Source organism: Cetorhinus maximus, chromosome 2, assembly GCF_964194155.1.
Source record: "Cetorhinus maximus chromosome 2, sCetMax3.hap1.1, whole genome shotgun sequence".
Classification (NCBI taxonomy): Eukaryota; Metazoa; Chordata; class Chondrichthyes; order Lamniformes; family Cetorhinidae; genus Cetorhinus; species Cetorhinus maximus.
Window position 1 is genome coordinate 183,350,402 of NC_135880.1, and position 14,964 is coordinate 183,365,365.

The following is a 14,964-nucleotide window of genomic DNA, read 5'->3' on the forward strand; positions in this document are numbered from 1 at the left end:
GCCCTTGGACAGTGAGGAGAGAGGAAGTGAAGGGGCAGGTGTTGCATCTTCTGCGTGGGCATGGGGAGGTGCCATAAGTGGGGGTTGAGGAGTAGGGGGTGATGGAGGAGTGGACCAGGGTGTCCCGGAGGGAACGATCCCTACGGAATGCCGCCATGGGGGGTGAAGGGAAGATGTGTTTGGTGGTGGCATCATGCTGGAGTTGGCGGAAATGGCGGAGGATGATCCTTTGAATGCGGAGGCTGGTGGGGTGATAAGTGAGGACAAGGGGGACCTATCATGTTTCTGGGAGGGAGGAGAAGGCGTGAGGGCGGATGCGCAGGAGATGGGCCGGACACGGTTGAGGGCCCTGTCAACGACCGTGGGTGGAAAACCTCAGTTAAGGAAGAAGGAGGACATGTCAGAGGAACTGTTTTTGAAGGTAGCGTCATCAGAACAGATGCGATGGAGGCGAAGGAACTGAGAGAATGGGATGGAGTCCTTACAGGAAGCGGGGTGTGAGGAGCTGTAGTCGAGGTAGCTGTGGGAGTCGGTCGGCTTGTAATGGATATTGGTGGACAGTCTATCATCAGAAATTGAGACAGAGAGGTCAAGGAAGGGAAGGGAAGTGTCAGAGATGGACCATGTGAAGATGATGGAGGGGTGGAGATTGGAAGCAAAATTAATAAATTTTTCCAGGTCCCGACGAGAGCATGAAGCCGCACCGCTTACACCGGCCTCAGAGTACAAATCTCCATACCAGGGAAATGCAGGGTTAAAAGTATTCATTATGGTGTAATGGATAATTAGATCAAGTCTAAAGCAACCAGCCTTTATTCTTAATTGTTTGAACTAGTGGATTTAGTGACTGCTGAAAAACACTTAACCTTAAGTTGAATGTATTCAGACTAGCAGAAGTTTAGCTTAATTTTTTAAAATAGAATTTTCTGCTTGGCAAAATTAGAGCATTTAGCAGCACTGGAATAATTCCCTATCCAAGTTTGTTGTTTAAAAAACATAGTATTAATTTTGATTTGCTTTATTGTTAATTAAGATGTTAACTTTATTCATAATGATAATTTACCTTGAGGCAGAAAAAGGTGTTCCTTATTCATCATTTAAATTCAGTAGCGGTTTAAATCTGAACCTTTTTTTTCAGAACTGGGGGAAACATAATTTCAGGCATATCTAACTTTACACCAAAATGTTATTTTTGTCCCAAAGTAATATTTTTTTAGGAAAAACAACAATTTACATTTATATAATGCCTTTGATATAGGATAACAACATTATTGGGCAAAAATTAACACCAATCAAAAGTTTGGTTAAAGGTGGGTCTTAGAGGTGAAGAGAAAGACAGAATGTTTAGGGAGGGAATTCCAGAACTTAGGGCCTAGACAGCTGATGGCACAGTCACCAATGGTGAGACAAAGGGAGTGGGGGATTCACAAGAGCCAAAATTGGATGAATGCATCTTAGAGGATTGTAGGGCTTGAAGAAGTTACAGACATGAGGACGAGTGAGGTCCTGGAGGGATTTGAACACCAGGATGAGAATTCTAGAAGCAAAATGTTAGTGTACTGGAAGCCAATTTAGGTAAGTGTGCACAGAGGTAATGGGTGAGTGAAAAATGAAATAAAGGTTTTCGTTTGAATATCACCTATTGTAACCACAGGATGTCTCAAAGTGCCTTAGAACTAATGAAATACTTGTAAAGTGCACTGTTGTAATGTAGAAAACACAGCAAACAACTTGAGCACAGCAAGCTCCCACAAGCATAACATAATAATGACCAGATAATCTGTTTTAGTGATGTTGATTGAGGAATAAATATTGGTCAGGGCACAAAATAGTGCAATGGAGTCTTTCACATCCATCTGAGAGGGCAGGTGGAGCCTCAGTTTCACATCTCATCCGAAAGACAGCACTTCCGACAGCGTGGCATTCCCTTAGTACTGCGCTAGAGCATCGGCAGAGATTTTCGTTCTTTGGAATGGGACTTGAGCCTACAGCTTTTCGACTCAGAAGCGAGAGAGTGTTACCCACTGAGTCACTGACACATGGGACATGGGTTAGTAAATGGGAGCAAAGTTTTGGATGAACTTAACAAAATAACATTTTGATGTAACACAGGATCTATGGCTTGTTGAAGTTATTAGAAAACATAGAGTAATATACTGCTCAAAAACTTTGTTTTAGGTGAAGCTATTAAAGATTAGATTTGAATAATTTTACATAAGATAAAATTGCTAACAGATATTACGCAGATATTAATGCCAATGTGCTTCTAATGAGTTTATAACTTAATAGAGCAAACATGTCAGTGTGGTCTCAAGTGATGTTTATTTTTGAGCATGTGCATTCCATTCTGATGAATAGTTAGAAACAGATGGAGGCCATTTGGCCCATTGTGTCTGTTCTGGCAGGAAAGTCTATCCAGTATAATCCCACCATCCAGCTCAGTTGATAATCCCATAGACTTCACTCTCTCTGCCACTAACGCACAGTGGCAGCAGTGTGTACCATCTACAAGGTGCATTGTAGCAACTCACCAAGGCTCCTTTAACAGCACCTTCTAAATCCCTGACCTCTACGACCTTGAAAGACAAGGGCAGTGGGTGCATGGGTACACCACCGCCTGCAAGTTCCCCTCCAAGCCACTCACCATCCTGACTTGGAAATATATCGCTGTTCCTGCACTGTTGCTGGGTCAAAATCCTGGAACTCCCTCCCTAACAGCACTGTGGATGTACCTACACCACATGGACTGCAGCGGTTCAAGAAAGCAGCTCATCAACACCTCTCAAGGGCAACTATGGATGGGCAATGAATGCTGGCCCAGTCAACGAAGCCCATATCCCATGAAAAAATAAAGAGGCTACAACATCTCAAGTGCATATTCTAGTATGTTTTAAATGTGATGAGGGTTTCTGCCTCTACCACTCTTTCAGGCAGTAAATTCCAAATCTGGGTGAAAAAAGTACTCCTCACCTCCCCCCTAATCCTTCCACCAATTACATTAAATCTGTGCCTCCTAGTTATTAACCTGTCTAACCTATCAAGGCCCCCATAATTTTATATACCCTCAATTAAATTTCCCTTTAGCCTCTTCTGTTCCACTGAAAACTACCCCAGCCTCTCAAATCTTTCCTCATAGCTAAAATTCTTCATTCCTGACAATATCCTTATAGAGCACCTCTGTACCCCCTCCAGTGCAATCCCATCCTTCCTGTAATGCAGTGATCAGAAATGTACACAGTACTCTAACTGTGACCTGACCACTTTTTTTATACAGCTCAAGCATAACCTCCCTGCTCTTATGCTCTATACCTCTGTCAATAAAGGAAAGCGTTCTGCGTGTCTACTTGACCACCTTATCTCCCTGTCCTGCCACCTTCAGGGATCTGTGGATGTACACTGCAAGTTCCCTCTGTTCCTCTACACTTTAGGATCCTACCTCTTAAATATTCCCTTGCCTTCTTTGCTCTCAACAAATGCATTACCTCACAATTCAGTAAAATAATGGGAATCAAATTTGTATTCAGGAAACTTTTCTAAATGTGATTGGTATAAAAATGGTCAAATATGATTGTTCTTGACAAATCAGCTGTTCTTTGTAATATTGAGGAAACTCTTATCAATTTCAGCTTTTTGTATTATCTGCAATCACTTGTCACCCAATCAGCTATTTTCCTCTAATGTTGGTTCTTGTTCATTTGATTTTGTTTCAAGTCACAAGTAGAACTTAGTTGACATGCTTTTGTATCTGGGAGCTGTTTTTATGATTGCTAATAAACAGATCTCTTGTTTCTCGTCTTGCAGTATGAACCTTGGAGAAGAGCTGGACCAGTTGAGGGTGCAGGCTGCTATGGACAAAGCCACCATTCAGGAACTGACCATATGCCTGCAATGTGAGCAAGAAGGTGAGGCAGGAGAATGAAATGGAGATAGTTCAAGACGTTCAACTGTTTGAAGGCCACTAATTTAAATCAAACTATTGCACCACCATGTAGTGTTTACAATTTCTTTGTTTTTGTCTTTTATGGTAAGTACATGAGATAATTGGATCTAATAGGGTTGCTGACTTGTGTAACACTAATTGTTAATTGAGTATTTGCAATTTTAAAATTTTGTTTACGCAATGTATATGCCGCTGGCAAGGCCAGTATTTATTCCTCATTCCAGAAGGTGATGGTGAGTTACCTTCTTCAACTGATACAGACTGTGTGGTGGAGGTACTTCCAAAGTGCTGTAAAGGAGCGAGTTTCAGGATTTTAACCCAGTGCTGATAAAGAAAGCAAGTCAGGATGCTGTGTGCTTTGGAGGGGAAATTGCAGTTGTTGATGTTCTTCTGCTGCCCTTGTCCTTCTAGGCAGTAGAGGTCACAGGTTCAGAAGGTGTCATTGGAGGAGTTTGGTGAATTGCTGCAATGCATCTTGTAAGGCGTGAATGTTTAAAGTGGTGCACATTTAGTAGCTGCTTTATCCTGGATTGTGTTGAACTTGAGTGTTGTTGGAGCTGCACGAATCCAGGTAAATGGAAAATATTTCATAACATAGGAACATAAGAAAGAACACGTGCTGAAAGGCCTCCTAATGTTCCTATCAAGCCTGCTCCGCCATTCACTACGACCATGGCTGGTCATTCACTTTAATGCCTTTTCCCCACACTATCCTCACATCCCTTTATCGCATTGGTATTTAGAAATCTGTTGTCAATCTCTGTTAAACATACTCAATGAGTGAGCTTCCACAGCCCTCGGAGGTACAGAATTCCAAAGATTCACAACCCTCTGAGTAAAAACATTTCTCCTCATCTTGGTCCTAAGTGGCTTCCGCCTTATTTTGAAATTGTACCTCCAGTTCTAGACTCCCCAACCAGGAGAAACATCTTACCTGCATCTACCCTGTCTATCCTTTTAAGTATTTTGTAGGTTTCAACGAGATCACCACTCATTCTTCAAAACTCTAGCAAGCACAGTCCCAGTTTCCCCAATCTCTCTTCATATGACAGTCCTGCCATCCGGGAACTAGTCTGTTGAACCTTTGTTGCTCTCCCTCTATGGCAATAATATCCTTCCGAAGGTAAAAGGACCAGAACTGCACACGGTACGCCAGATGCAGTCTAACTAAGGTTTTATACATTTGAAACAGGACTCCGCTACTCATGTACTCAAATCCTCTTGCAATAAAGAATAACATACCATTAGCCTTCCTAATTGCTTGTTGCACCTGCATGTTAGTCTTCAGTGATTTAGTGACGAGGACACCCAGGTTCCTTTATACATCTACACTTTCTAATCTCTTACCATTTAAGAAATACTCTGCACATCTGTTCCTCCTACCAAAGTGGATAACCTCACATTTTTCCACATTATATCCCATCTGCCATGCTCTTGCCCATTCACTAAGTCTATCTAAATCTTCTTGAAGCCACTTAGCATCTTCCTCACAGCACACATTCCCACCTAGCTTTGTGTCATCCGCAAATTTGGAAATATTACATTTGGTCCCCATGACCAAATCATTGATTTATTTGTGAATAGCTGGGGACTGAGTACTGATCCCTGCAGTACCCCTCTGGCCACAGCCTGCCAATGAGGGAATGATCTGTTTATTTCTACTTCTCTTTAGCTCTGAAGAAGAGTCATGTGGACTTGAAACGTTAACTCTGTCTTTCTCTCCATGCATGCTGTTAGACCTGCTGAGCTTTTCCAGCATTTTCTGTTTTTGTTTATTCTTACTCTCTGTTTTCTGCCTGTTTGCCAATCCTTAATCCATTCTAGTATATTACCTTCTACCCCATGTGCTTTAATTTTGCTAATCAACCTCCTGTGGGGGACTTTATCAAACCAAGTATACTACGTCTACTAACTCTACTTTATCAATTCTGATAGTAACAGCCTCAAAAAAACTCCAACAGGTTCATCAAACATGATTTCCAATTCATAAATCCAAACCCAATCAATTTATTATTATCCAAGTGACCATTTATCACATTCTTTATAACAGATTCCAGCATTTTCCCTGCTACTGATGTAAGGCTAACAGGTCTGTAGTTCTCTGTTTTCTCTCTCCCTCCCTTAAATAGTGGGGTGACATTTGCTACCTTCCAATCTGCAGGAACCGTTCCAGAATCTATAGAATTTTGGAAGGTGACCACAATGCATCCACTAAATCTATAGCTATCTCTTTCAACACTCTGGGATGCAGAATATCAGGGCCCGGATACTTATCAACCTTCAGTCACATTAATTTTTCCAACATAACCTTCTTACTAAAACTAACTTCCTTCAATTCCTCATTCTCTTTAGTTCCTGGATCTCTAATTCTGGGAGATTTCTTGTATCTTCCTTAGTGAAGATAGACACAAAATAATCATTTAGCTTCTCTGCCATTCCTCTATTCCCCATTATAAATTCTCCCAACTCTGCCTTTAATGGACCCACATTTGTCTTAACCAAACGCTTGCTTTTTACATATCTATAGAAGCTTATACAGTCCGTTTTTATGTTTTTTGCTAGTTTGCTTTCATATTCTGTTCTCCCTTTATCAGTTTCTTGGTCCTCCTTTGCTGTATTCTAAAATCCTCTCAATTCTCAGGTTTACCACTATTTCTGGCAACTTTATAGGCCTTTTCTTTTAATCTTATACAATCCTTAACTTCCTTTGATAGCCACGGTTGACCGACTTTTCTTTTTGGGTTTTTGTGCTTTGAAGGAATGTATAATTGCTGTAAACTATGTAATAATTCTTTAAAGACTATTGATTGCCTGTGTACTGTCATATCTTTTAATGTATTTTCCCAATCCACCTCAGCCAATTTGTGCCTCATACCTTCATAATATCCTTTGTTCAAATTTAACACTCTTGCTTCAGATTGAGCTACTTCACTTTCAAACATAATGTAAAATGCTATCATATTATAGTCACTCATTTCTAAAGGTTCTTTTACAGCAAGATTATTAATTAGCCCTTTTTCATTACATAACAGTAGATCTAAAATAGCTTGTTCTCTAGTTGTAAAAACAAAAAACTACTGTGGATGCTGGAAATCCAAAACAAAAACAGAATTACCTGCAAAAACTCAGCAGGTCTGGCAGCATCGGCGAAGAAGAAAAGAGTTGACGTTTCGAGTCCTCATGACCCTTCAACAGAACTGAGTAATATCAGGAGAGGGGTGAAATATAAGCTGGTTTAAGGTGGAGGGGTGGGGGGAGAGAAGTTGGGGGTAGGGTGGTTGTAGGGACAAGCAAGCAGTGATAGGAGCAGAGAATCAAAAGATGTCACAGATAAAGGAACAAAGAGGTGTTGAAGGTGGTGATATTATCTAAGAGAATGTGCTAATTAAGAATGGATGGCAGGACACTCAAGATACAGCTCTAGTGGGGGTGGAGTGGAAAGACTGACAGGGCATTAAAGGTATAGATTTAGAAATAATGGAAATAGGTGGGAAAAGAAAAATCTATATAAATTATTGGAAAAAACAAAAGGGAGGGGGAAGAAACAGAAAGGGGGTGGGGATGGAGGAGGGAGTTCAAGATCTAAAGTTGTTGAATTCAATATTCAGTCCGGAAGGCTGTAAAGTGCCTAGTCGGAAGATGAGGTGCTGTTCCTCCAGTTTGCGTTGGGCTTCACTGGAACAATGCAGCAAGCCAAGGACAGACATGTGGGCAAGAGAGCAGGGTGGAGTGTTAAAATGGCAAGCGACAGGGAGGTTTGGGTCTTTCTTGCGGACAGACCGCAGGTGTTCTGCAAAGCGGTCGCCCAGTTTACATTTGGTCTCTCCAATGTAGAGGAGACCGCATTGGGAGCAACGAATGCAGTAGACTAAGTTAGGGGAAATGCAAGTGAAATGCTGCTTCACTTGAAAGGAGTGTTTGGGCCCTTGGACGGTGAGGAGACAGGAAGTGAAGGGGCAAGTGTTGCATCTTCTGCGTGGGCATGGAGAGGTGCCATAGGTGGGGGTTGAGGAGTAAGGGGTGATGGAGGAGTGGACCAGGGTGTCCCGGAGGGAACGATCCCTACGGAATGCCGCCATGGGGGGTGAAGGGAAGATGTGTTTGGTGGTGGCATCATGCTGGAGTTGGCGGAAATGGCGGAGGATGATCCTTTGAATGCGGAGGCTGGTGGGGTGATAAGTGAGGACAAGGGGGACCCTATCATGTTTCTGGGAGGGAGGAGAAGGCGTGAGGGCGGATGCGCGGGAGATGGGCCGGACACGGTTGAGGGCCCTGTCAACGACCGTGGGTGGAAAACCTCGGTTAAGGAAGAAGGAGGACATGTCAGAGGAACTGTTTTTGAAGGTAGCATCATCAGAACAGATGCGACGGAGGCGAAGGAACTGAGAGAATGGGATGGAATCCTTACAGGAAGCGGGGTGTGAGGAGCTGTAGTCGAGGTAGCTGTGGGAGTCGGTCGGCTTGTAATGGATATTGGTGGACAGTCTATCACCAGAAATTGAGACAGAGAGGTCAAGGAAGGGAAGGGAAGTGTCAGAGATGGACCATGTGAAAATGATGGAGGGGTGGAGATTGGAAGCAAAATTAATAAATTTTTCCAGGTCCCGACGAGAGCATGAAGCAGCACCGAAGTAATCATCGATGTACTGGATAAAGAGTCGTGGAAGGGGGCCGGAGTAGGACTGGAACAAGGAATGTTCCACATACCCCATAAAGAGACAAGCATAGCTGGGGCCCATGCGGGTACCCATAGCCACACCTTTTATTTGGAGGAAGAGAGAGGAGTTAAAGGAGAAATTGTTCAGTGTGAGAACAAGTTCAGCCAGACGGAGGAGAGTAGTGGTGGATGGGGATTGTTGGGGCCTCTGTTCAAGGAAGAAGCTAAGGGCCCTCAGACCATCCTGGTGGGGGATGGAGGTGTAGAGGGATTGGACATCCAAGGTGAAGAGGAAGCGGTTGGGGCCAGGGAACTGGAAATTGTTGATGTGACGTAAGGTGTCAGAGGAATCACGGATGTAGGTGGGAAGGGACTGGACAAGGGGAGAGAGAAGGGAGTCAAGATAACGAGAAATGAGTTACGTGGGGCAGGAACAGGCTGACACGATCGGTCTGCCGGGACAGTTCTGTTTGTGGATTTTGGGTAGGAGGTAGAAGCTGGCCGTCCGAGGTTGGGCGACTATCAGGTTGGAAGCTGTGGGCGGAAGATCTCCAGAGGAGATGAGGTCAGTGACAGTCCTGGAAACAATGGCTTGATGTTCAGTGGTGGGGTCATGGTCCAGGGAGAGGTAGGAGGAAGTGTCTGCGAGTTGACGCTCAGCCTCCGCGAGGTAGAGGTCAGTGCGCCAGACAACAACAGTACCACCCTTGTCAGCAGGTTTGATGACAATGTTGACTAGGCACTTTGCAGCCTTCCGGACTGAATATTGAATTCAACAACTTTAGATCTTGTACTCCCTCCCCCATCCCCACCCCCTTTCCATTTCTTCCCCCTCCCTTTTGTTTTTTCAATAATTTATATAGATTTTTCTTTTCCCACCTATTTCCATTATTTCTAAGTCTATACCTTTAATGCCCTGTCAGTCTTTCCACCCCACCCCCACTAGAGCTGTACCTTGAGTGTCCTGCCATCCATTCTTAATTAGCACATTCGTTTAGATAATATCACCACCTTCAACACCTTTTTGTTCCTTTATCTGTGAAATCTTTTGATTATCTGCTCCTATCACTGCTTGCTTGTCCCTACAACCACCCCCCCCAACTTCTTTCCCCCCACCCTCCCACCTTAAACCAGCTTATATTTCACCCCTCTCCTAATATTACTCAGTTCTGTTGAAGGGTCATGAGGACTCGAAACGTCAACTCTTTTCTTCTCCGCCGATGCTGCCAGACCTGCTGAGTTCTGCCAAGTAATTCTGTTTTTGTTTAGTTCTCTAGTTGGTTCCTCAACAGACTGCTCTAGAAAACCATCCCTAAAACACTCCAGAAACTCATCCTCCACAGCATTACTGCTCATTGGGTTTACCCAGTGTATATGCAGATTGAAGTCACCCATGATCACTGTATTACCCACGCTACATGCTTCTCCAATCTCCTGATTAATACCATGCCCCACACTGCTACTGCTTGGTGGCTGTAAACGACTGCTACCAATGTTTGCTGCCCCTTGCTGTTTCTTAGCTCCACCCAAACAGATTCCACATTTTTGTTCTTCCGATCTGAGATCCTCCCTTACTAATATACTGATCCCATCCCTTATTATCAGCGCAACACCACCTCCTTTTCCTTTTTGCCTGTCCTTCCTAAATGTCAATTATCCTTGAAAACTCAGTTCCCAGTCTTGGTCACATTTTTGATTTATGCCTTGCAAACTGTGGAAAGGTTTTGGGGAATTGAGAGTTGTGTCATTCACCACAAAATACCCAGCTTCTGACCTCTTATGGTAACGTAAGAGCATAAGAAATAAAAGCAGAAGAAGACCATATGACCCGTCAAGCCTGATCTGCCATTCAATATGGTCATGGTTAATCTTGGGCTTCAACTCCACTCTCCCATCTGCTCCTCATATCCCTTGATTACTTGAGAAAACATAAGTCTGTCTAATCAGCCTTAAATATATTCAATGATGGAGGTAGGAGATTCCAAAGATTCACAATGCTTTCTGCATCTCAGTCCTAAATGATTGATTCCTTATCCTGAAACTGTGCCCCCTTGTCCTAGAATCCTCAGCCAGGGGAAACAACCTCTGAGATACTCATTATCTAACAGTAGTTATATGGTTAGTCCAGTTAAGCTTCTGATCAGTCGTGATCCCTAGAATGTTGATAGTGGTGGGTGTAATGCTGGATAATGTCAAGGAAGAGTGGTTAGAAGAATCTCTCTTGTTGGAGATGGTCATTTCTTGGCACTTGTGTGACGTGAATGTGACCTGCCACTTATTAGTCCAAGTGTGAATGTTGTCCAGGTCTTGCTGCCTGTGGGCATGGACTATTTCAGTATCGGAAGAGTTGCAATTGCCACTGAACATTGCAATCATCAGCAAACATCCTCACTTCTGACCTTATGATGGAAGGAAGGTCATTGATGAAGCAACTGAAGTTGGTTGGGCCTAGGACACTACCCTGAGGAACTCCTGCAGTGACATCCTGGGCGCTGAGATGATTGGCCTCCAACAGCCACAACAATCTTCCTTTGCACTATTGCCAATTAACATTTTAAGGAACATGAAGCAAAGGATGGTTTTGTGCTTTTGCCTTCACCTCCCGCCTCACAAACCCTCCCTCCATGTTCTCCATTCATGGAGTATAAAAACAGTTTTTTACTGTTGTTGCTATTGTATCTTTAAAGATGTTTTACAATGTTCCAGGACTGTAGCCAGTAACTGAATGCAAGTCGTAGCTTAAAATAACAAGGTGAGGTCACAAATGCAAGAACAAAGATGCTATTTGCTAGACAGCTAGATGCTTTGATCTGTGGGATGGCAGGATGATCTTCTGCCACACCTACTCCACATAGACATTCTTATATGCCAGATTCCTGACTTGCTTTTGTCTATTTTTAGCAAAATTGAAAGTTTTCGGCAGCTAATTTGCAACAGGTACTGTGCTAGTGCAGCTGTTGTGAACTTAATGCTTTAGGACAGTAATGAATGGCTCCTTTGCCAAGTTAATCAGTTGTCAGCATTAATGGGATCTTCAGAGGCAAACTACAAACCTGTTTGCTATTGGTTTTATCTTAGCCGGTGTCTACAGCTGCAAAATGAAAGTTGTCACTACTTATTAAGTTATCGTGTCACTGAATATTTTTACGTATAAGTCCATCTAAAATTTATCACTCCAGTGAGTTACTTTGAGTTATTACAAATTACAAAGAAAAAAAGCACATTGAGACAATGCAATGCTAAACTGTGGAGTTTGTTTACCATTGGTGAGCCAATGATGAGAGTTTTGTTGTTTCTTGCCACTGTCCACTAATTGATCCAGACTAGGATTATGAATTCCCAATGCATTTGATGCAAGTGTCTAATACAGTGAAACTTATTTCTTGCACTGTTATTGTGAACCTTGTATATACAAAACAGCTCCTGATCTATAGAGGAACTCAGACCTTGAGTTCTTGATATGATGTGCTTTCCTGATATAAGTTTGTAATTACAAGATTATATTGTCAAACAGCCCAATTGCAGTTGATGAAAACTCTGTAACTGGCATGAGGTCAGTGTAATAGCGTTTTGGTAAACCTATCCAGCAAACTTGAGCCTCTTTGAGATTATAATTGTAACATTAGTGCCTACTGTGAAAGGTGTGTTGTAAATCTGGAGTCAGGGCTTTACCTGCAAAGTGAAGTGAAGGGGGTCTTCCTGAATGAACCAATCAGGGGTACATACCTAACTCCAGGTTAACACTTCATCAAATTAGCATTGGTGCAAAGCAGGGTCACTTATCACCGACACTGCGGTTCTATGGCCAATGTGGCTCTCCTTGGCCTCAAACTGCTGTCCAACCTACATACTCTTGCAACTTAATTTTTAAACTGTTTATTGTTGGCAAAAGCCCAATGTTCTTTTTTTCATCAACTTTCTCCTCTGACCCCATCCTTTCTAAGCATTGATTCCTGTTGGATTAAGATTTGACAAGTGCCAGTTGCCCTTCAGTAGATTGCTCTAGTGACCATTTGTCACACATTAGTGTAGGCAGTGGATACGGATAAGCAAATCGATCAGTGATGACACCGTAGCCAGGCCTGAGGCTCTCCTCGCCTGATATCCATGTGTGCATTTCCAGCAGTGATTATCGGGGCTAATTATTAGTCAGGAGCCTGGAAGAAAACCCTGATTTTCTTTGATTAGGTTTGTGAGACTTTTAGTATCAGCTTAAATCATCAGAAAAAGCAGATGCGGCCTTGGTTTAATGTTTCATCTAAACATCTGCACCTGTGACAGTGCTACTCTCCCTCGGTATTGCCTGAAATGTCAGCTTAAGTTATGTCCTGGTCTGGGACTTGGCATTTCAACTCAGAGGTAAGAGAGCTACCAAACAAACAACTTATAATGTTGAAAGATTTTATAATGAAAATTAAAAATTTGCATCCTCATCTACAGACCCCTCTGTGGTCTTGCCCTATGCTTGCTCTGTAATCTTTTTCAGTGTTGCATCATTTCCCATGCTTGGACCTTTCCAGTTTTGAGGATAGAATTGAAAGGTGAACAATAATATGGGGAGGGGAGAGAGCTGGTGCTCCCTGGGTAATGAGTGGGAGAAATACAGCATCTTGGACTAAGTGGGATCAACTGCACATTCATTCAAGAAGAAATCACATTGTCTGTGATTACATCAAGGGAATATATCACTCTCTCTAGAAGGAAAGCGAAATACTGCAGATGCTGGAAATCTGAAATGCAAGCAGAAAATTCAGGAAATATGCCACAGGTCAGGCAACATCTGGAGAGAAGAAACAAAGTTAAATGTTTTCAGTTGATGACCTTTCATCAGATGACAAAGAATCACAGACCTGAAATGTTAACTCTTGTTTCTCTTCCCACAGATGCTGCCTGACCTGCTGAGTATTTCCAGCTTCTCTCTGAAATGAAGTTTGCTGTGGACAGTCACAGAGGAGGTTGAATAAATGTCCAATTTTAGAGCTCAGGGTGACCTTAACAAAAGTGTAATGTGGTAGGTAGGGTATTTTCATAGAAAATGTGACTGAATCAAGGGACAAAGTTGTTTACTAAAGCCTTCTTTTGCACATTGTTAACACTGTTAATCATCCAGCTTGTTTTACTCATCAGTTCAGCCCTCTTCTGCCATTGATTCATCAAGCTTGGCTTCAACTTGATCAACAGCAAATCCCTTTTCAAGTTGAAGTTGTGAAGCGGACAATTGTAATGGTGGGCACCTTTGCAGATCTGTACCCCTGCGATTCTGATTACCCAGTCATCTCAATCTTTGTTTAAGAATGCCGAATACCTGCTCCAGTAAAGCATAGTCATTGAATGCACTTCATTACATTATTCTTCACATCTTTTCCTTGGGCTTCTCAATAAGCAAAAAACCATACCTTCAAAAGATAGCCTTGACCTCTCAGTAGTCATACATCCAGTGTTTCTGGCTCCTTAATAAATAAATGACTGGTGGCATATGTCAGGGTTGCAAGCATTTATATGCATGATTCTGTAGTCAAAAATATAAGGTGGAAGCCCTTTCTGTTCAAAGAGGGAGTGCAATCAGCAAAGAGCCCACATACTCGTTTGCATGCCTTCAAAATTACTCTGCACTGGGGAGAATCTAGGCATGTAATGAGAAAACAGGGATTTTCAAAACTTTTATTTTACTCTTGGTCTTATTTGTTCCCATGTTTCAAAGTGTATGTTCTCATCTACTCAGATATCTACATGTGTATGTCTGAGAAGTAAACAGAGAGAGATAAAACTTTTGAGTTCTATATCACCTTTCAAATCTTCATAATATCCCAAAGTGCTTCACGTCCCGTGAAATTTGGAAGTATCATAGCTGTGGTCATGTAGGAGTAGCACAGTAGCTATTTTTGGGCACAGCAATGTCCCACAAACAATTATGAGATAAATGACCAGATAAACTGTTTTTGCATTATTGGTTGAGGGATATGCCAGGAGAACTGCCTGCTGCCCTTCAACATTGTGCCCTATTAGTTTCACTCCCTGGCATAATCCTCGTGAATCTCGGCTGTACGTTCTCTATGGCTACATACCCTATGTATCATAGGATGACTAGTACTGAACACAGTACTATTATTGTGGTGGAATCCTGACTTTTTATATGGTGTTACTATTTGTAAATCTGAAATACTATTAGCTTTTTAATGCTTCACCTCCCTGCACTTTCGCTTTCAAGGAATCACCATTCTTCATATGCATCAATATTTGGGGTGTGCTTTCCATTGTTTCTTTTTCTATCCAACGGCCTTCTTCTTCCTCTGGTAGTCCCGGGAAGCAAGGAAGATGCTTGCCATGGAGTACAGCCCATGGCAAGAACCTGCGCGTGGAGTCTTTT

The 14,964-nt window shown here is 42.5% G+C and overlaps 1 protein-coding gene across 1 annotated transcript in view; it reads left to right on the plus strand.

Annotated features, from left to right (window-relative positions):
* The window catches only part of cntln (centlein, centrosomal protein), a 395,750-nt gene that overhangs the window by 185,351 nt on the left and 195,435 nt on the right, over positions 1 to 14,964 (plus strand). Inside the window, exon 14 of the mRNA XM_078530355.1 lies at positions 3,802 to 3,902. Within this exon, the coding sequence (XP_078386481.1) occupies positions 3,802 to 3,902 (101 nt within the window). The remainder of the gene's footprint in view (positions 1 to 3,801; positions 3,903 to 14,964) is intronic.